We start from the raw sequence: 20,367 nt of genomic DNA, 5'->3' as shown, positions 1-20,367 counted from the left end.
AATTAATACGAATCGAAAAAAAGGACAACCAAACAACATGGAGACAGTTACAGCTAGGCTGCAGTCAGTCCAATCTACTTTCAAAGTAAGGTCTGCGCTATGTTCGAACTAAACTACCCACCAGGGTCCGATTTTTCAAGAGCGCAAGTGACTTTGTTTCACAGGCGCACAACACATATCTCGCATGTGACAGAACTCCCCATTCTGAAAGGAAAATAAATAAAAAACTGTAAAAACCTCTTCTGCTTTGTTTCACCAACAATTTCAGGGGAGAGCGCGAACGCAGTCCCCCACTACCATAAATTATGCAGTCGAGATTCCCGCATTTGGGGAATTCGCAGGGGTCAGCATGGCCGGAGTGCAATGGACAAGCCTCGCCCTGGGTGAACCGCCTTCTTGATCATGGTGTCTCCCCTGCCAGGTAAGTATGAAGGCCCAGGCGGTCAGCCAGAGGTCTGATTTGCATCTCTACCATCCTCACCAACGGTTAGCCCTCCGCCCCCCCTCCAGGAAAGGAAGGACGGGTGCCTTCCGTTACTGGCCTGGAAACTGCCAAGCTCATGGGCCGGTGCTTCCCAACGCCAGTTTTAGATGACTCTCTTTAAACAAACACACCTGATTCGATGCGTCACCTCGTCTGTGAAAGACTTCAAGACCTCAGGTGGGTGCATCGTTAGTGGAAGAGTCCAAGACCCCAGGTGGACACATCAGGAAAAAAGTTTGCAATAAACCACAGCATCTGCAATGGCAGCTCTCATTCCTTGTTCTGCTATTCGACACAATAAATGGCAATCCAAAAAAAGGGAAAGCACACCGTTCCTGGAGACACTGCAATACCAGGCCGATGCATGGAGCGGACGGAGCAAGCCCCGGCTCCAGCTCCGTGATCTAAAAATCCATTTAATATGTAGTCCCCGGATGGGGGACGTATCAGATATTAAACTGATAAGAACAGATACTACACTTGATCTTAGCCAAAAGGCCGAGAAGCGATGCCGCTAAGACGCAGCAGGGAGGAAGCCGGACACGGCGATGCCCATCTCGGCTTTGGTAAGTTTTGGGAGACCTAAAAACGCTGGGGGATGGTACCCTGATAGCACACATACATCTAGGAGACGTCTATTTGACATATGAATTTACATCTGCAAGATGTAGTTTTAAGGCTGTTTGCTCATCTGCAATACGTCTATTGGACGTCTCCTTTTAGCAGTGTTTGGAAGGTTACTTTGGAAATGTAATAGGTTACAGATTACAAGTTACCCTGTTTAAAATGTTATAGTAGTATAACTTTTTCAATTACTTTATTAAAGTAATGTAACTAATTACTTTTGAGTACTTTTAGATTACTTTTCTAAATTTGTGAAAATTAAATAATAATAAATAAAAACATATACATCAACTCAAATACAGTTATCTAATAAGCATGTGTCATTCCTGTATAATAAACTCCTGAAACATTGGTGTTTTTTTAAACTGCTGTCTCTTTGTATATGATATGATAGGTAAAATGCATGACGTGACACAGAGCAGTTCTAGAAATGATGTTTATGTGCTCATGTACTCCTATATTGAGGCGGCAGAGGCTGACAACACTGCAAGCTTCAGTAGGCCTATTTGTATTAAATGAAACTGCATGTTTTTGCCATTAATTTACAGGAAGGGCGGACTGGGAAAAACAAAAAATTCTGTTAAAATTCTGGAAATTATTAGGGCGTATGTCTCAGAACAGTCAGTGCAATTTGGGAAAGAAATCAGTGAAATCTGTATGTGGATGTGTGTAAATATTCAAATGTAATTGCCTTTGTAATCGTTAAAAATTTCATAAGTAACTTTAATTTAATTACTAATTTTTTCTTCGTAACTGTAACTAATTACAGTTACATTCATTTTGTAATTAAATTACGTAATGCTGTTACATGTAACTAGTTACTCCCCAACACTGCCTTTTAGATGTCAGATAGATGTCAATTAGATGTCTTTTAGATGTTTATGATTTAGAAGGTATATAAAACTGACATCTGAAAGGCGTATGTCAGACGTTTGTAGATGGCAGATGCTTTCCAGATCAACAGTTCTTTAACAGACATCTTGCAGACGTAAGTGTGCTATCTGGGTAGTACCCTCCCCTGTCTACAACGTCACCGGGCCTCGTGCCGATCGGCCTGACGGAAACTACGGCATGGCTCGTAACTCCCAAACGGTTGGTCGCAGAGCCACGTGCCTTATGTCACCGGAATCCTTGGCTCGAGCCGAACGAGACGCAGGTCTCAGATTGGCCCGTCGCTCTGACGAAATTTTCGGGTATTTTGGATTTTGTCGAAAACCTTCTTTTGCAACCTGGCGCCAGGTATTTGGCCCAGTCCCACCCAAATCAGCACAGAAAGCTTCTCTGGAGTCTGACTGTCAATAATCATCCAAAAAAACAGGAAATTTCCACTGACCTTGGCGAGGGGACCTCAAAGCGTGCTAAGGTGGCGTGTCCGAGGTGGCTCGAATGGCTATAACTCCAGGAAGGAGTGAGATCCCTTCACCCAAATCGGCACACCTGTGCAGGGGCTCAGTCCGAGGCCAGGTGAAAAAGGGCGCGGCGACAGGCCACTAGGTGTCGCTGTAAGCGACAACAAAATTAATACGAATCGAAAAAAAGGACAACCAAACAACATGGAGACAGTTACAGCTAGGCTGCAGTCAGTCCAATCTACTTTCAAAGTAAGGTCTGCGCTATGTTCGAACTAAACTACCCACCAGGGTCCGATTTTTCAAGAGCGCAAGTGACTTTGTTTCACAGGCGCACAACACATATCTCGCATGTGACAGAACTCCCCATTCTGAAAGGAAAATAAATAAAAAACTGTAAAAACCTCTTCTGCTTTGTTTCACCAACAATTTCAGGGGAGAGCGCGAACACAGTCCCCCACTACCATAAATTATGCAGTCGAGATTCCCGCATTTGGGGAATTCGCAGGGGTCAGCATGGCCGGAGTGCAATGGACAAGCCTCGCCCTGGGTGAACCGCCTTCTTGATCATGGTGTCTCCCCTGCCAGGTAAGTATGAATGCCCAGGCGGTCAGCCAGAGGTCTGATTTGCATCTCTACCATCCTCACCAACGGTTAGCCCTCCGCCCCCCCTCCAGGAAAGGAAGGACGGGTGCCTTCCGTTACTGGCCTGGAAACTGCCAAGCTCATGGGCCGGTGCTTCCCAACGCCAGTTTTAGATGACTCTCTTTAAACAAACACACCTGATTCGATGCGTCACCTCGTCTGTGAAAGACTTCAAGACCTCAGGTGGGTGCATCGTTAGTGGAAGAGTCCAAGACCCCAGGTGGACACATCAGGAAAAAAGTTTGCAATAAACCACAGCATCTGCAATGGCAGCTCTCATTCCTTGTTCTGCTATTCGACACAATAAATGGCAATCCAAAAAAAGGGAAAGCACACCGTTCCTGGAGACACTGCAATACCAGGCCGATGCATGGAGCGGACGGAGCAAGCCCCGGCTCCAGCTCCGTGATCTAAAAATCCATTTAATATGTAGTCCCCGGATGGGGGACGTATCAGATATTAAACTGATAAGAACAGATACTACACTTGATCTTAGCCAAAAAGCCGAGAAGCGATGCCGCTAAGACGCAGCAGGGAGGAAGCCGGACACGGCGATGCCCATCTCGGCTTTGGTAAGTTTTGGGAGACCTAAAAACGCTGGGGGATGGTACCCTGATAGCACACATACATCTAGGAGACGTCTATTTGACATATGAATTTACATCTGCAAGATGTAGTTTTAAGGCTGTTTGCTCATCTGCAATACGTCTATTGGACGTCTCCTTTTAGCAGTGTTTGGAAGGTTACTTTGGAAATGTAATAGGTTACAGATTACAAGTTACCCTGTTTAAAATGTTATAGTAGTATAACTTTTTCAATTACTTTATTAAAGTAATGTAACTAATTACTTTTGAGTACTTTTAGATTACTTTTCTAAATTTGTGAAAATTAAATAATAATAAATAAAAACATATACATCAACTCAAATACAGTTATCTAATAAGCATGTGTCATTCCTGTATAATAAACTCCTGAAACATTGGTGTTTTTTTAAACTGCTGTCTCTTTGTATATGATATGATAGGTAAAATGCATGACGTGACACAGAGCAGTTCTAGAAATGATGTTTATGTGCTCATGTACTCCTATATTGAGGCGGCAGAGGCTGACAACACTGCAAGCTTCAGTAGGCCTATTTGTATTAAATGAAACTGCATGTTTTTGCCATTAATTTACAGGAAGGGCGGACTGGGAAAAACAAAAAATTCTGTTAAAATTCTGGAAATTATTAGGGCGTATGTCTCAGAACAGTCAGTGCAATTTGGGAAAGAAATCAGTGAAATCTGTATGTGGATGTGTGTAAATATTCAAATGTAATTGCCTTTGTAATCGTTAAAAATTTCATAAGTAACTTTAATTTAATTACTAATTTTTTCTTCGTAACTGTAACTAATTACAGTTACATTCATTTTGTAATTAAATTACGTAATGCTGTTACATGTAACTAGTTACTCCCCAACACTGCCTTTTAGATGTCAGATAGATGTCAATTAGATGTCTTTTAGATGTTTATGATTTAGAAGGTATATAAAACTGACATCTGAAAGGCGTATGTCAGACGTTTGTAGATGGCAGATGCTTTCCAGATCAACAGTTCTTTAACAGACATCTTGCAGACGTAAGTGTGCTATCTGGGTAGTACCCTCCCCTGTCTACAACGTCACCGGGCCTCGTGCCGATCGGCCTGACGGAAACTACGGCATGGCTCGTAACTCCCAAACGGTTGGTCGCAGAGCCACGTGCCTTATGTCACCGGAATCCTTGGCTCGAGCCGAACGAGACGCAGGTCTCAGATTGGCCCGTCGCTCTGACGAAATTTTCGGGTATTTTGGATTTTGTCGAAAACCTTCTTTTGCAACCTGGCGCCAGGTATTTGGCCCAGTCCCACCCAAATCAGCACAGAAAGCTTCTCTGGAGTCTGAGTGTCAATAATCATCCAAAAATAGAGGAAATTTCCATTCACCTTGGCGAGGGGACCTCAAAACGTGCTAAGGTGGCGTGTCCGAGGTGGCTCGAATGGCTATAACTCCAGGAAGGAGTGAGATCCCTTCACCCAAATCGGCACACCTGTGCAGGGGCTCAGTCCGAGGCCAGGTGAAAAGGGACGCGGCGACAGGCCACTAGGTGGCGCCGTAAGCTGAAAAATAGGGAAAATGTAATGTAAATGGACAATCAAACAAAGATGAAAACACCTGCAACACTGCGGGATGGTAGTACCCTCCCCTGTCTGCAACGTCACCGGGCCTTGTCCCGATCGGCCTGACGGTGGAACTGCAGCGACGGAAAGTACGGCATCGCTCGTAACTCCCAAACGGTTGGTCGCAGAGCCACGTGCCTTATGTCACCGGAATCCTTGGCTCGAGCCGAACGAGACGCAGGTCTCAGATTGGCCCGTCGCTCTGACGGAATTTTCGGGTATTTTGGATTTTGTCGAAAACCTTCTTTTGCAACCTGGCGCCAGGTATTTGGCCCAGTCCCACCCAAATCAGCACAGAAAGCTTCTCTGGAGTCTGACTGTCAATAATCATCCAAAAAAACAGGAAATTTCCATTGACCTTGGCGAGGGGACCTCAAAGCGTGCTAAGGTGGCGTGTCCGAGGTGGCTCGAATGGCTATAACTCCAGGAAGGAGTGAGATCCCTTCACCCAAATCGGCACACCTGTGCAGGGGCTCAGTCCGAGGCCAGGTGAAAAAGGGCGCGGCGACAGGCCACTAGGTGTCGCTGTAAGCGACAACAAAATTAATACGAATCGAAAAAAAGGACAACCAAACAACATGGAGACAGTTACAGCTAGGCTGCAGTCAGTCCAATCTACTTTCAAAGTAAGGTCTGCGCTATGTTCGAACTAAACTACCCACCAGGGTCCGATTTTTCAAGAGCGCAAGTGACTTTGTTTCACAGGCGCACAACACATATCTCGCATGTGACAGAACTCCCCATTCTGAAAGGAAAATAAATAAAAAACTGTAAAAACCTCTTCTGCTTTGTTTCACCAACAATTTCAGGGGAGAGCGCGAACGCAGTCCCCCACTACCATAAATTATGCAGTCGAGATTCCCGCATTTGGGGAATTCGCAGGGGTCAGCATGGCCGGAGTGCAATGGACAAGCCTCGCCCTGGGTGAACCGCCTTCTTGATCATGGTGTCTCCCCTGCCAGGTAAGTATGAAGGCCCAGGCGGTCAGCCAGAGGTCTGATTTGCATCTCTACCATCCTCACCAACGGTTAGCCCTCCGCCCCCCCTCCAGGAAAGGAAGGACGGGTGCCTTCCGTTACTGGCCTGGAAACTGCCAAGCTCATGGGCCGGTGCTTCCCAACGCCAGTTTTAGATGACTCTCTTTAAACAAACACACCTGATTCGATGCGTCACCTCGTCTGTGAAAGACTTCAAGACCTCAGGTGGGTGCATCGTTAGTGGAAGAGTCCAAGACCCCAGGTGGACACATCAGGAAAAAAGTTTGCAATAAACCACAGCATCTGCAATGGCAGCTCTCATTCCTTGTTCTGCTATTCGACACAATAAATGGCAATCCAAAAAAAGGGAAAGCACACCGTTCCTGGAGACACTGCAATACCAGGCCGATGCATGGAGCGGACGGAGCAAGCCCCGGCTCCAGCTCCGTGATCTAAAAATCCATTTAATATGTAGTCCCCGGATGGGGGACGTATCAGATATTAAACTGATAAGAACAGATACTACACTTGATCTTAGCCAAAAAGCCGAGAAGCGATGCCGCTAAGACGCAGCAGGGAGGAAGCCGGACACGGCGATGCCCATCTCGGCTTTGGTAAGTTTTGGGAGACCTAAAAACGCTGGGGGATGGTACCCTGATAGCACACATACATCTAGGAGACGTCTATTTGACATATGAATTTACATCTGCAAGATGTAGTTTTAAGGCTGTTTGCTCATCTGCAATACGTCTATTGGACGTCTCCTTTTAGCAGTGTTTGGAAGGTTACTTTGGAAATGTAATAGGTTACAGATTACAAGTTACCCTGTTTAAAATGTTATAGTAGTATAACTTTTTCAATTACTTTATTAAAGTAATGTAACTAATTACTTTTGAGTACTTTTAGATTACTTTTCTAAATTTGTGAAAATTAAATAATAATAAATAAAAACATATACATCAACTCAAATACAGTTATCTAATAAGCATGTGTCATTCCTGTATAATAAACTCCTGAAACATTGGTGTTTTTTTAAACTGCTGTCTCTTTGTATATGATATGATAGGTAAAATGCATGACGTGACACAGAGCAGTTCTAGAAATGATGTTTATGTGCTCATGTACTCCTATATTGAGGCGGCAGAGGCTGACAACACTGCAAGCTTCAGTAGGCCTATTTGTATTAAATGAAACTGCATGTTTTTGCCATTAATTTACAGGAAGGGCGGACTGGGAAAAACAAAAAATTCTGTTAAAATTCTGGAAATTATTAGGGCGTATGTCTCAGAACAGTCAGTGCAATTTGGGAAAGAAATCAGTGAAATCTGTATGTGGATGTGTGTAAATATTCAAATGTAATTGCCTTTGTAATCGTTAAAAATTTCATAAGTAACTTTAATTTAATTACTAATTTTTTCTTCGTAACTGTAACTAATTACAGTTACATTCATTTTGTAATTAAATTACGTAATGCTGTTACATGTAACTAGTTACTCCCCAACACTGCCTTTTAGATGTCAGATAGATGTCAATTAGATGTCTTTTAGATGTTTATGATTTAGAAGGTATATAAAACTGACATCTGAAAGGCGTATGTCAGACGTTTGTAGATGGCAGATGCTTTCCAGATCAACAGTTCTTTAACAGACATCTTGCAGACGTAAGTGTGCTATCTGGGTAGTACCCTCCCCTGTCTACAACGTCACCGGGCCTCGTGCCGATCGGCCTGACGGAAACTACGGCATGGCTCGTAACTCCCAAACGGTTGGTCGCAGAGCCACGTGCCTTATGTCACCGGAATCCTTGGCTCGAGCCGAACGAGACGCAGGTCTCAGATTGGCCCGTCGCTCTGACGAAATTTTCGGGTATTTTGGATTTTGTCGAAAACCTTCTTTTGCAACCTGGCGCCAGGTATTTGGCCCAGTCCCACCCAAATCAGCACAGAAAGCTTCTCTGGAGTCTGAGTGTCAATAATCATCCAAAAATAGAGGAAATTTCCATTCACCTTGGCGAGGGGACCTCAAAACGTGCTAAGGTGGCGTGTCCGAGGTGGCTCGAATGGCTATAACTCCAGGAAGGAGTGAGATCCCTTCACCCAAATCGGCACACCTGTGCAGGGGCTCAGTCCGAGGCCAGGTGAAAAGGGACGCGGCGACAGGCCACTAGGTGGCGCCGTAAGCTGAAAAATAGGGAAAATGTAATGTAAATGGACAATCAAACAAAGATGAAAACACCTGCAACACTGCGGGATGGTAGTACCCTCCCCTGTCTGCAACGTCACCGGGCCTTGTCCCGATCGGCCTGACGGTGGAACTGCAGCGACGGAAAGTACGGCATCGCTCGTAACTCCCAAACGGTTGGTCGCAGAGCCACGTGCCTTATGTCACCGGAATCCTTGGCTCGAGCCGAACGAGACGCAGGTCTCAGATTGGCCCGTCGCTCTGACGGAATTTTCGGGTATTTTGGATTTTGTCGAAAACCTTCTTTTGCAACCTGGCGCCAGGTATTTGGCCCAGTCCCACCCAAATCAGCACAGAAAGCTTCTCTGGAGTCTGACTGTCAATAATCATCCAAAAAAACAGGAAATTTCCATTGACCTTGGCGAGGGGACCTCAAAGCGTGCTAAGGTGGCGTGTCCGAGGTGGCTCGAATGGCTATAACTCCAGGAAGGAGTGAGATCCCTTCACCCAAATCGGCACACCTGTGCAGGGGCTCAGTCCGAGGCCAGGTGAAAAAGGGCGCGGCGACAGGCCACTAGGTGTCGCTGTAAGCGACAACAAAATTAATACGAATCGAAAAAAAGGACAACCAAACAACATGGAGACAGTTACAGCTAGGCTGCAGTCAGTCCAATCTACTTTCAAAGTAAGGTCTGCGCTATGTTCGAACTAAACTACCCACCAGGGTCCGATTTTTCAAGAGCGCAAGTGACTTTGTTTCACAGGCGCACAACACATATCTCGCATGTGACAGAACTCCCCATTCTGAAAGGAAAATAAATAAAAAACTGTAAAAACCTCTTCTGCTTTGTTTCACCAACAATTTCAGGGGAGAGCGCGAACGCAGTCCCCCACTACCATAAATTATGCAGTCGAGATTCCCGCATTTGGGGAATTCGCAGGGGTCAGCATGGCCGGAGTGCAATGGACAAGCCTCGCCCTGGGTGAACCGCCTTCTTGATCATGGTGTCTCCCCTGCCAGGTAAGTATGAAGGCCCAGGCGGTCAGCCAGAGGTCTGATTTGCATCTCTACCATCCTCACCAACGGTTAGCCCTCCGCCCCCCCTCCAGGAAAGGAAGGACGGGTGCCTTCCGTTACTGGCCTGGAAACTGCCAAGCTCATGGGCCGGTGCTTCCCAACGCCAGTTTTAGATGACTCTCTTTAAACAAACACACCTGATTCGATGCGTCACCTCGTCTGTGAAAGACTTCAAGACCTCAGGTGGGTGCATCGTTAGTGGAAGAGTCCAAGACCCCAGGTGGACACATCAGGAAAAAAGTTTGCAATAAACCACAGCATCTGCAATGGCAGCTCTCATTCCTTGTTCTGCTATTCGACACAATAAATGGCAATCCAAAAAAAGGGAAAGCACACCGTTCCTGGAGACACTGCAATACCAGGCCGATGCATGGAGCGGACGGAGCAAGCCCCGGCTCCAGCTCCGTGATCTAAAAATCCATTTAATATGTAGTCCCCGGATGGGGGACGTATCAGATATTAAACTGATAAGAACAGATACTACACTTGATCTTAGCCAAAAAGCCGAGAAGCGATGCCGCTAAGACGCAGCAGGGAGGAAGCCGGACACGGCGATGCCCATCTCGGCTTTGGTAAGTTTTGGGAGACCTAAAAACGCTGGGGGATGGTACCCTGATAGCACACATACATCTAGGAGACGTCTATTTGACATATGAATTTACATCTGCAAGATGTAGTTTTAAGGCTGTTTGCTCATCTGCAATACGTCTATTGGACGTCTCCTTTTAGCAGTGTTTGGAAGGTTACTTTGGAAATGTAATAGGTTACAGATTACAAGTTACCCTGTTTAAAATGTTATAGTAGTATAACTTTTTCAATTACTTTATTAAAGTAATGTAACTAATTACTTTTGAGTACTTTTAGATTACTTTTCTAAATTTGTGAAAATTAAATAATAATAAATAAAAACATATACATCAACTCAAATACAGTTATCTAATAAGCATGTGTCATTCCTGTATAATAAACTCCTGAAACATTGGTGTTTTTTTAAACTGCTGTCTCTTTGTATATGATATGATAGGTAAAATGCATGACGTGACACAGAGCAGTTCTAGAAATGATGTTTATGTGCTCATGTACTCCTATATTGAGGCGGCAGAGGCTGACAACACTGCAAGCTTCAGTAGGCCTATTTGTATTAAATGAAACTGCATGTTTTTGCCATTAATTTACAGGAAGGGCGGACTGGGAAAAACAAAAAATTCTGTTAAAATTCTGGAAATTATTAGGGCGTATGTCTCAGAACAGTCAGTGCAATTTGGGAAAGAAATCAGTGAAATCTGTATGTGGATGTGTGTAAATATTCAAATGTAATTGCCTTTGTAATCGTTAAAAATTTCATAAGTAACTTTAATTTAATTACTAATTTTTTCTTCGTAACTGTAACTAATTACAGTTACATTCATTTTGTAATTAAATTACGTAATGCTGTTACATGTAACTAGTTACTCCCCAACACTGCCTTTTAGATGTCAGATAGATGTCAATTAGATGTCTTTTAGATGTTTATGATTTAGAAGGTATATAAAACTGACATCTGAAAGGCGTATGTCAGACGTTTGTAGATGGCAGATGCTTTCCAGATCAACAGTTCTTTAACAGACATCTTGCAGACGTAAGTGTGCTATCTGGGTAGTACCCTCCCCTGTCTACAACGTCACCGGGCCTCGTGCCGATCGGCCTGACGGAAACTACGGCATGGCTCGTAACTCCCAAACGGTTGGTCGCAGAGCCACGTGCCTTATGTCACCGGAATCCTTGGCTCGAGCCGAACGAGACGCAGGTCTCAGATTGGCCCGTCGCTCTGACGAAATTTTCGGGTATTTTGGATTTTGTCGAAAACCTTCTTTTGCAACCTGGCGCCAGGTATTTGGCCCAGTCCCACCCAAATCAGCACAGAAAGCTTCTCTGGAGTCTGAGTGTCAATAATCATCCAAAAATAGAGGAAATTTCCATTCACCTTGGCGAGGGGACCTCAAAACGTGCTAAGGTGGCGTGTCCGAGGTGGCTCGAATGGCTATAACTCCAGGAAGGAGTGAGATCCCTTCACCCAAATCGGCACACCTGTGCAGGGGCTCAGTCCGAGGCCAGGTGAAAAGGGACGCGGCGACAGGCCACTAGGTGGCGCCGTAAGCTGAAAAATAGGGAAAATGTAATGTAAATGGACAATCAAACAAAGATGAAAACACCTGCAACACTGCGGGATGGTAGTACCCTCCCCTGTCTGCAACGTCACCGGGCCTTGTCCCGATCGGCCTGACGGTGGAACTGCAGCGACGGAAAGTACGGCATCGCTCGTAACTCCCAAACGGTTGGTCGCAGAGCCACGTGCCTTATGTCACCGGAATCCTTGGCTCGAGCCGAACGAGACGCAGGTCTCAGATTGGCCCGTCGCTCTGACGGAATTTTCGGGTATTTTGGATTTTGTCGAAAACCTTCTTTTGCAACCTGGCGCCAGGTATTTGGCCCAGTCCCACCCAAATCAGCACAGAAAGCTTCTCTGGAGTCTGACTGTCAATAATCATCCAAAAAAACAGGAAATTTCCATTGACCTTGGCGAGGGGACCTCAAAGCGTGCTAAGGTGGCGTGTCCGAGGTGGCTCGAATGGCTATAACTCCAGGAAGGAGTGAGATCCCTTCACCCAAATCGGCACACCTGTGCAGGGGCTCAGTCCGAGGCCAGGTGAAAAAGGGCGCGGCGACAGGCCACTAGGTGTCGCTGTAAGCGACAACAAAATTAATACGAATCGAAAAAAAGGACAACCAAACAACATGGAGACAGTTACAGCTAGGCTGCAGTCAGTCCAATCTACTTTCAAAGTAAGGTCTGCGCTATGTTCGAACTAAACTACCCACCAGGGTCCGATTTTTCAAGAGCGCAAGTGACTTTGTTTCACAGGCGCACAACACATATCTCGCATGTGACAGAACTCCCCATTCTGAAAGGAAAATAAATAAAAAACTGTAAAAACCTCTTCTGCTTTGTTTCACCAACAATTTCAGGGGAGAGCGCGAACGCAGTCCCCCACTACCATAAATTATGCAGTCGAGATTCCCGCATTTGGGGAATTCGCAGGGGTCAGCATGGCCGGAGTGCAATGGACAAGCCTCGCCCTGGGTGAACCGCCTTCTTGATCATGGTGTCTCCCCTGCCAGGTAAGTATGAAGGCCCAGGCGGTCAGCCAGAGGTCTGATTTGCATCTCTACCATCCTCACCAACGGTTAGCCCTCCGCCCCCCCTCCAGGAAAGGAAGGACGGGTGCCTTCCGTTACTGGCCTGGAAACTGCCAAGCTCATGGGCCGGTGCTTCCCAACGCCAGTTTTAGATGACTCTCTTTAAACAAACACACCTGATTCGATGCGTCACCTCGTCTGTGAAAGACTTCAAGACCTCAGGTGGGTGCATCGTTAGTGGAAGAGTCCAAGACCCCAGGTGGACACATCAGGAAAAAAGTTTGCAATAAACCACAGCATCTGCAATGGCAGCTCTCATTCCTTGTTCTGCTATTCGACACAATAAATGGCAATCCAAAAAAAGGGAAAGCACACCGTTCCTGGAGACACTGCAATACCAGGCCGATGCATGGAGCGGACGGAGCAAGCCCCGGCTCCAGCTCCGTGATCTAAAAATCCATTTAATATGTAGTCCCCGGATGGGGGACGTATCAGATATTAAACTGATAAGAACAGATTTTTTTCTTTCGAAAAAGTTTTATTGTCACCATTTACATTTTTTCCATTTGCATTTTTTCTATTTCACACAACATTTTCTTTTTAATCACACATTAAAACAAGCAATATAATATATAATAAATACACATGGTAAAATGAAAGAAACAATCATTGTTAAAAAGCATTTGATTAAAACCACAGTGTTTTGCTTGTTTTTAAAAGTCCATTATTGAGGTGTGTTTAAAAGGTGCGGTCAGTTCCAAAAGTAAAATACAAATTTTTAAAAAAAGCAAACAAGCCTCGTATGTATATATATATATATATATATATATGTTAATAAAACCTATTTCATGATAAAACAATAAAAAACACCAATTAAAAATCATCTGTTGTGCAAGACCGGGGGTGAGTCCTTATCAAGTGGGTCATCACCCCACTCTCCAGAACAGGGACATGAGATGCTACTTTATGGACTCAGCGGAGATCCCCTCTCCTCCGGCCCGCTGGCCCGCTGTTCCCGTAGCCAGAGTGGTGAGGGTGCATCTACGGGCGGCCAGGGTCGGTGCCTGCCGGGACCCTCTCCGTGCGACCCCGGCCCCCCCGTCCGAATATCGTCGTCCGGTACCCCTGCAGCATTGATGTTACCTTTAGCTCGCATGCATGGAGGGTTACCGTAACGCGCTTCCCCACCAGCAGGTTTCTGGTGGCCCAGATGGCATCCTTGATGACGTTGAGGGTGAGCCAGAGCGAGGTAAATTTCTGTGCCGTCAAGTCCTTCAAGCCCCGGCCCACCCCAAGGATGGCGAGCTGGTACCCGAAATGGGCCCCACCCGCTGGTAGGCACGGGAAATACAGGGGGCCGGTCTTGGCCCACAGGTCCCGCGCAGTGCTGCACTCCCAGAGCAGGTGGTGGACGGTCTCTGGGGAATTGCAGCCGGACCGCGGGCAGATGGGGTTTTTGGCCATGCCTCTGGAGTGCATAACCGCCCTGACCGGGAGGATCTCATGAGCCACCATCCACGATAAGTCCTTGTGCCTGTTCTGGAGAGCGGGGTGAGTCGCGTTCCGCCAAACCTGTTTGGCCTCACTTGGTGTGAGGCCCGGAACTGGACTCACCGGTTCCCGGTCCTGCACAACAGAGATGAGAGACTTGTGTTGAGTTAAAATGGTGACATCTTCACTCTCTAAAAGGTATTTCTTTAAAAACTTTTTTATAAAACTGTACTCTTTGGGCAAGTTAAAAGACACTGGGGTTTTCAAGTCCACTGGTAAAATTTTCAGTGTTCGTAGGTAAGACCCCATCCAGAATCGCGCCATTGCAGCCGTCTTGTTTTCTGTGGATGGGGTCGTGGCATAACTAATGTGCAGGGCGGTGAAGCGGCTGCCTAAAAACAGGTGGGGGTCTGGGAGGCCTTTTCCACCGTTCTCCGGCCTTTTCTTGATGGTCTCCCTCTTCAGGCGCTCCCACTTGGACCCCCACAGGAAGTAAAACACCGCCCTCTCCAGTTTCCCCAGGAACCACCGAGGGGGGCTAAAAACAGAACAGACAAGTAAAATCAGAGGTAAAATCACAGATTTAAAAATTAAAACCTTGCCTTCCATCGTCATCTGTCTTAGTCCCCAAAACCCCAGTCTTTTCCTAACTTTCCCTAACAAGTCAGTCCAGTTTTCCCGTCCACCCCCGTCTTTATCAAATTTAACGCCTAAAATCTTAAAATCGTTGTCTTTAAAAACCAAATCAAGTCCTCCTGTGTCCACGTCTCCCCACGGCCCGAAGAGCTGGGCCTCGGACTTGTTTCTATTGAGTTTGGCGCCCGAGGCCCGACCGTACCAGTCAGTCAAGTCCAGTGCTCTTCGTATTGATAAAACGTCTGTGGCTAAAAGAGTTACGTCGTCCATATATAAAACACAGGTCGCCGTCAGTCCCCCCGTCCCAGGAACGTCCAGTCCTTTGATCCATTTGTCCCTTCTCAAGATCTGTGCCAGTGGCTCGATGCAAGCCACATACAGAAGAGGAGATAAAGGACATCCCTGACGGACACCACTGTGTATGTCCACAGCTTTGGAAAGATGCCCATTTATTAGAATTTTGCTGACTATTCCCTTGTACAGCAGTCCCACCCAGGCTATAAACCTCTTTGGAAACCCCATTTTCTCCAGAACCTGGAAGAGGTACTGGTGCGAGACTCGATCAAATGCTTTTTCAAAATCTAAATTTAGGACTACTAGCCGAATATTTCTGTCTCTCGCGTAACAGATGGCGTCTCTAATCAGCACTAGGTTGTCTGTTATCTTTCTTCCGGGCACAGCACAAGCTTGATCCGGGTGGATCACGTCCTCTAAAACAGTCGACATGCGTGTTGCTAAAATCTTACTAAAAAGTTTACAATCAAAATTTAAAAGCGTGATTGGTCGCCAGTTTTTCAAGTCAGTCTTGTCTCCTTTCTTATGTAATAATGAAACTATCCCTACTCTAAAGCTGTCAGGAAGTCTGTCAAGAGTCTCAAATTCTTTAAAAACGGTCAACAGTTCGTGTGCTAAAATGTCCCAGAAAGTCAGATAAAATTCAAAGGGAAGTCCGTCAATGCCAGGGGACTTCCCTTTTTTAAAATGTTTTAAAGCTTTCTGAATTTCTAAAACTGTAAAATCCTGGGATAAAAGCACATCTGGGCTCTTTACCTTTTTATTTAAAAAGGTTAAAACTTCCTCTAAAACCCCATTATGAGCCTCTTTTGCACTATATAAATTATTATAAAAGTTTTCAGTTTCATTTAAAATCTCTTTTGTGCCGCTTGCTTCCCTCCCGGTAAAAGTCTTCAAAGCAGAGATTGACCCACCCCGTGTAATAATTTTTTTAAAAAAGTATCTTGTGCATTTCTCCCCTTCTTCTATTTCTCTTTCTTTACATCTTAAAATAACACCCCTACTCTGAACTTCGAATAAAACTGACATTTCTTTCTTGACTTCTTTTATCTCTTCTGTAAAATCCAATCCACTGTTTAAAAGGTTAAAATATCTCTGCAGTCTTTTTTGCAGCCCCATCATGTGTCTTCTTTCCCTGTTCTTTTTCCTTTTCCCTATATTTCTAAAAAACTGTCTTGTCCGGTCCTTAACCACTTCCCACCACTGTGCACGTGTATCATAAAAGTCTTGGAGGGTCTGCCATTGGCTGAACTGCTCCCTATACTCTCTAACCACTTCTTCATCCTCTAATAGGGAGCAGTTCAGCTTCCACAGCCCTCCTCCTACCGTCACACCCATGGAAAGTGAAAGGGTGCAAGACAGTATCATGTGATCAGAAAAAAAGGGAGGGGTCAATGTTGCATCGGTTGGCGGGCAGTCCCTTGTAAAAACATAGTCAATTCGAGAGGCTCTGGTGCCATCACCACTGAACCAGGTGAAGCCCTCCTCTCTTTGATGCAATTGTTTAAAACAGTCAACTAACTTAAAATCCTTGACTAAATTTTGCAATAAAACCGATGTCTTATCGACCTTAAAATCTTCTCCTACTCTCTTCCTATCTGTTTTGGATAAAACACAGTTAAAATCCCCTGCTACTATTAGGGGAGCCCTGCCTAACATGTGGGGCTGCAGGTCTTCTAAAAGCTCATATCTGTCATTTTTTTCTGTAAAACCATACACATTAAGAACCTTAAAATCCCTCCCTAAAAAAGTCAGGTTTGCTAAAAGAGCCCGCCCTTCCCTCACCACAGTGCTATCCTTCACCGTGATGTTTGAATTGTTGATTAAAATAGCGACACCGTCATTCTTGTTGAAGTTGGAGCCACTCCATATTGAGGGCCCCATGGTCCACATCTCCTCCAACTTTCTGTAACTATTTAAAAAGGGCAGAGCACACTCTTGCAGTAAAAACAAATCTGACTTAAAACACTTTAAAAAGGATAAAATGCTCTGTGCTCGTAAGGTGGACCTCACACTTCTTACATTAATGGTAGAGATAGTGAGGGCCATGAGCAGTATGGTTAAAACAGTATGAGACATTTAAACAGAAGACATAAAGACTACAAAAATATACTTAAAATCATGTTTTATCTTGTTTCACCTGCCCTTCCTTTCTCACAGATGAACTGGGTCCTGGAGAGCAGGTGCTCGACGCCTCGGGTGCTACAGAGAAATCCTCTTGTAACTCCCTAGGCGACGATGTTCTTAGCTTGATGTGCAAAAAAGATACCTCATTTGGGGACTCTAGGGGCCACATGCGTTCTTGATCTTCCAAATCGGAACTATCAAGCCGCTGTGCTGCCCTAGCTTTTTTCTCCTCGGTTTCCACCAGAGGAGATCCCGCAGGTCTTTTTTGCACTTGAGCATTTGGGAGTGAACACTCAAATTCACTCCCACTGGATTCCTGCACCAATTCTGACACCGTTTGTAGGGAGGAGCTTGTTTCTCCCTCGGTCACTTCTCCTTCCGTGCCTTTTTCCATTTCAATATCTGACTCCGCCCCTATGGCCGCCCCACTTCCTCCTTCCTGCCCAATCCCTGAGGCTGGCTGGGAATTTGAAATTCCCGCCAAAACCTCAGGGACCGCCTCCTCTTTCCTTTCTTCGTTTGTTTGGTGCCAATGTGGGGCGGCCATTTTGAGCTTGTTGGCAAAACTTTTAGGGCAATCTCTGTAGAGGTGGTTTGAATCTCCACAAAGATTGCACCGCCTGCCATTGGTACACTGTTCAAACCCGTGACCAATTTCTTTGCACTTCCCACAAACTAATTCTTGGCATACATCGGCTAAGTGACCAAATTTCCCACATTTCCGACATAACTTAGGCATACCCTGGTAATGAATGTAGCCTCTGTTCTCTCCAAGCACAATCATGGAGGGCAGATGTTTCAGGCCCTGGTAGCCCCCAGCGTCCTCCCATTGTTTAATGGGGATTCGCCAGGAGCATGTCCAGATACCATCTTCATCTAGCACCTTGACTGGCTGGCCTCGAACAGTGCAAAATCTACCCAGCCACACACATATATCTTCACCAGTCACAGTTTCATTGAACATTCTGACAATCACAGTTTTAAGTGTGTTGTCAGAAAGTTTCTCCACCATAAACATAGAGAACTGGGATTTAACAGATTCAAACCTTTGCCAAAACTCACTTAGCAGGGAAGCAGTCTTAAAACTCAAATCAAAACCTTTGTTCAGAGGCAGAGTCATCAAACAATTCAGGTCTTCAGGCTTAAAATGTAAGGTCTTTTGAACAAGCTTTCTGGAAAAGTCCATGCGGGACATACCCAGAAGCTTTCCATCGACCTCCTTGAATATAAAACGCACGCTGTGGTGCCTCCGCATGCCGGCACGAGCAGCCGACATGGTGGAGGCACCACCAGCACGCAGCGGCTAAAACAAACAATAAATTAACTAAATAAATTAGATAAAACCTTCTTACCTTAAAAACAAGTAGATTCTCCGCAAAGCGAGTCGTCTCCAATTAAAAGCCGCTTGTCAATTTACCTCTTGGAGGATAGAGGACTCGTGCCACAAGCCACACACGAGCCTAAAGGTCCACCTAGAGGCGATCGCTGTCTCAACCGTCCGACCAGACCACGTGATCTTAGCCAAAAGGCCGAGAAGCGATGCCGCTAAGACGCAGCAGGGAGGAAGCCGGACACGGCGATGCCCATCTCGGCTTTGGTAAGTTTTGGGAGACCTAAAAACGCTGGGGGATGGTACCCTGATAGCACACATACATCTAGGAGACGTCTATTTGACATATGAATTTACATCTGCAAGATGTAGTTTTAAGGCTGTTTGCTCATCTGCAATACGTCTATTGGACGTCTCCTTTTAGCAGTGTTTGGAAGGTTACTTTGGAAATGTAATAGGTTACAGATTACAAGTTACCCTGTTTAAAATGTTATAGTAGTATAACTTTTTCAATTACTTTATTAAAGTAATGTAACTAATTACTTTTGAGTACTTTTAGATTACTTTTCTAAATTTGTGAAAATTAAATAATAATAAATAAAAACATATACATCAACTCAAATACAGTTATCTAATAAGCATGTGTCATTCCTGTATAATAAACTCCTGAAACATTGGTGTTTTTTTAAACTGCTGTCTCTTTGTATATGATATGATAGGTAAAATGCATGACGTGACACAGAGCAGTTCTAGAAATGATGTTTATGTGCTCATGTACTCCTATATTGAGGCGGCAGAGGCTGACAACACTGCAAGCTTCAGTAGGCCTATTTGTATTAAATGAAACTGCATGTTTTTGCCATTAATTTACAGGAAGGGCGGACTGGGAAAAACAAAAAATTCTGTTAAAATTCTGGAAATTATTAGGGCGTATGTCTCAGAACAGTCAGTGCAATTTGGGAAAGAAATCAGTGAAATCTGTATGTGGATGTGTGTAAATATTCAAATGTAATTGCCTTTGTAATCGTTAAAAATTTCATAAGTAACTTTAATTTAATTACTAATTTTTTCTTCGTAACTGTAACTAATTACAGTTACATTCATTTTGTAATTAAATTACGTAATGCTGTTACATGTAACTAGTTACTCCCCAACACTGCCTTTTAGATGTCAGATAGATGTCAATTAGATGTCTTTTAGATGTTTATGATTTAGAAGGTATATAAAACTGACATCTGAAAGGCGTATGTCAGACGTTTGTAGATGGCAGATGCTTTCCAGATCAACAGTTCTTTAACAGACATCTTGCAGACGTAAGTGTGCTATCTGGGTAGTACCCTCCCCTGTCTACAACGTCACCGGGCCTCGTGCCGATCGGCCTGACGGAAACTACGGCATGGCTCGTAACTCCCAAACGGTTGGTCGCAGAGCCACGTGCCTTATGTCACCGGAATCCTTGGCTCGAGCCGAACGAGACGCAGGTCTCAGATTGGCCCGTCGCTCTGACGAAATTTTCGGGTATTTTGGATTTTGTCGAAAACCTTCTTTTGCAACCTGGCGCCAGGTATTTGGCCCAGTCCCACCCAAATCAGCACAGAAAGCTTCTCTGGAGTCTGAGTGTCAATAATCATCCAAAAATAGAGGAAATTTCCATTCACCTTGGCGAGGGGACCTCAAAACGTGCTAAGGTGGCGTGTCCGAGGTGGCTCGAATGGCTATAACTCCAGGAAGGAGTGAGATCCCTTCACCCAAATCGGCACACCTGTGCAGGGGCTCAG

General features: G+C 45.1%; 1 protein-coding gene, 9 non-coding genes and 1 pseudogene across 26 annotated transcripts in view; all 11 read right to left on the bottom strand.

The window, feature by feature from the left end:
• LOC127944814 (uncharacterized) overlaps positions 1-20,367 on the bottom strand; it is an 81,770-nt gene that overhangs the window by 46,830 nt on the left and 14,573 nt on the right. For 3 of the 17 annotated variants that reach the window (XM_052541117.1, XM_052541119.1, XM_052541118.1), the window contains exon 3: positions 14,435-14,740. The exons of 12 other annotated variants lie outside the window; for them this stretch is intronic. In XM_052541117.1, the coding sequence (XP_052397077.1) occupies positions 14,435-14,740 (306 nt within the window). Of the gene's footprint in view, positions 1-14,121; positions 14,338-14,434; positions 14,741-20,367 lie in introns of those variants that run through there. 2 more of the 17 variants (XM_052541111.1, XM_052541115.1) reach the window with 2 other exon arrangements.
• Positions 266-429, bottom strand: LOC127945336 (U1 spliceosomal RNA). Its single transcript, XR_008150672.1, has one exon. It is a non-coding gene; the product is annotated as a U1 spliceosomal RNA (small nuclear RNA).
• LOC127945419 (U2 spliceosomal RNA) lies at positions 804-994 on the bottom strand. The gene has a single exon (XR_008150752.1). It is a non-coding gene; the product is annotated as a U2 spliceosomal RNA (small nuclear RNA).
• LOC127945382 (U1 spliceosomal RNA) lies at positions 2,890-3,053 on the bottom strand. Its single transcript, XR_008150716.1, has one exon. It is a non-coding gene; the product is annotated as a U1 spliceosomal RNA (small nuclear RNA).
• Positions 3,428-3,618, bottom strand: LOC127945432 (U2 spliceosomal RNA). The gene has a single exon (XR_008150764.1). It is a non-coding gene; the product is annotated as a U2 spliceosomal RNA (small nuclear RNA).
• LOC127945334 (U1 spliceosomal RNA) lies at positions 6,106-6,269 on the bottom strand. The gene has a single exon (XR_008150671.1). It is a non-coding gene; the product is annotated as a U1 spliceosomal RNA (small nuclear RNA).
• On the bottom strand, positions 6,644-6,834 carry LOC127945431 (U2 spliceosomal RNA). The gene has a single exon (XR_008150763.1). It is a non-coding gene; the product is annotated as a U2 spliceosomal RNA (small nuclear RNA).
• LOC127945333 (U1 spliceosomal RNA) lies at positions 9,322-9,485 on the bottom strand. The gene has a single exon (XR_008150670.1). It is a non-coding gene; the product is annotated as a U1 spliceosomal RNA (small nuclear RNA).
• Positions 9,860-10,050, bottom strand: LOC127945430 (U2 spliceosomal RNA). The gene has a single exon (XR_008150762.1). It is a non-coding gene; the product is annotated as a U2 spliceosomal RNA (small nuclear RNA).
• On the bottom strand, positions 12,538-12,701 carry LOC127945332 (U1 spliceosomal RNA). Its single transcript, XR_008150669.1, has one exon. It is a non-coding gene; the product is annotated as a U1 spliceosomal RNA (small nuclear RNA).
• LOC127945566 (uncharacterized) lies at positions 13,076-13,251 on the bottom strand (annotated as a pseudogene).

The sequence above is a fragment of the Carassius gibelio genome, chromosome A23 (genome assembly GCF_023724105.1).
Source record: "Carassius gibelio isolate Cgi1373 ecotype wild population from Czech Republic chromosome A23, carGib1.2-hapl.c, whole genome shotgun sequence".
Classification (NCBI taxonomy): domain Eukaryota; kingdom Metazoa; phylum Chordata; class Actinopteri; order Cypriniformes; family Cyprinidae; genus Carassius; species Carassius gibelio.
This window is presented reverse-complemented; position numbering and strand designations above follow the sequence as displayed.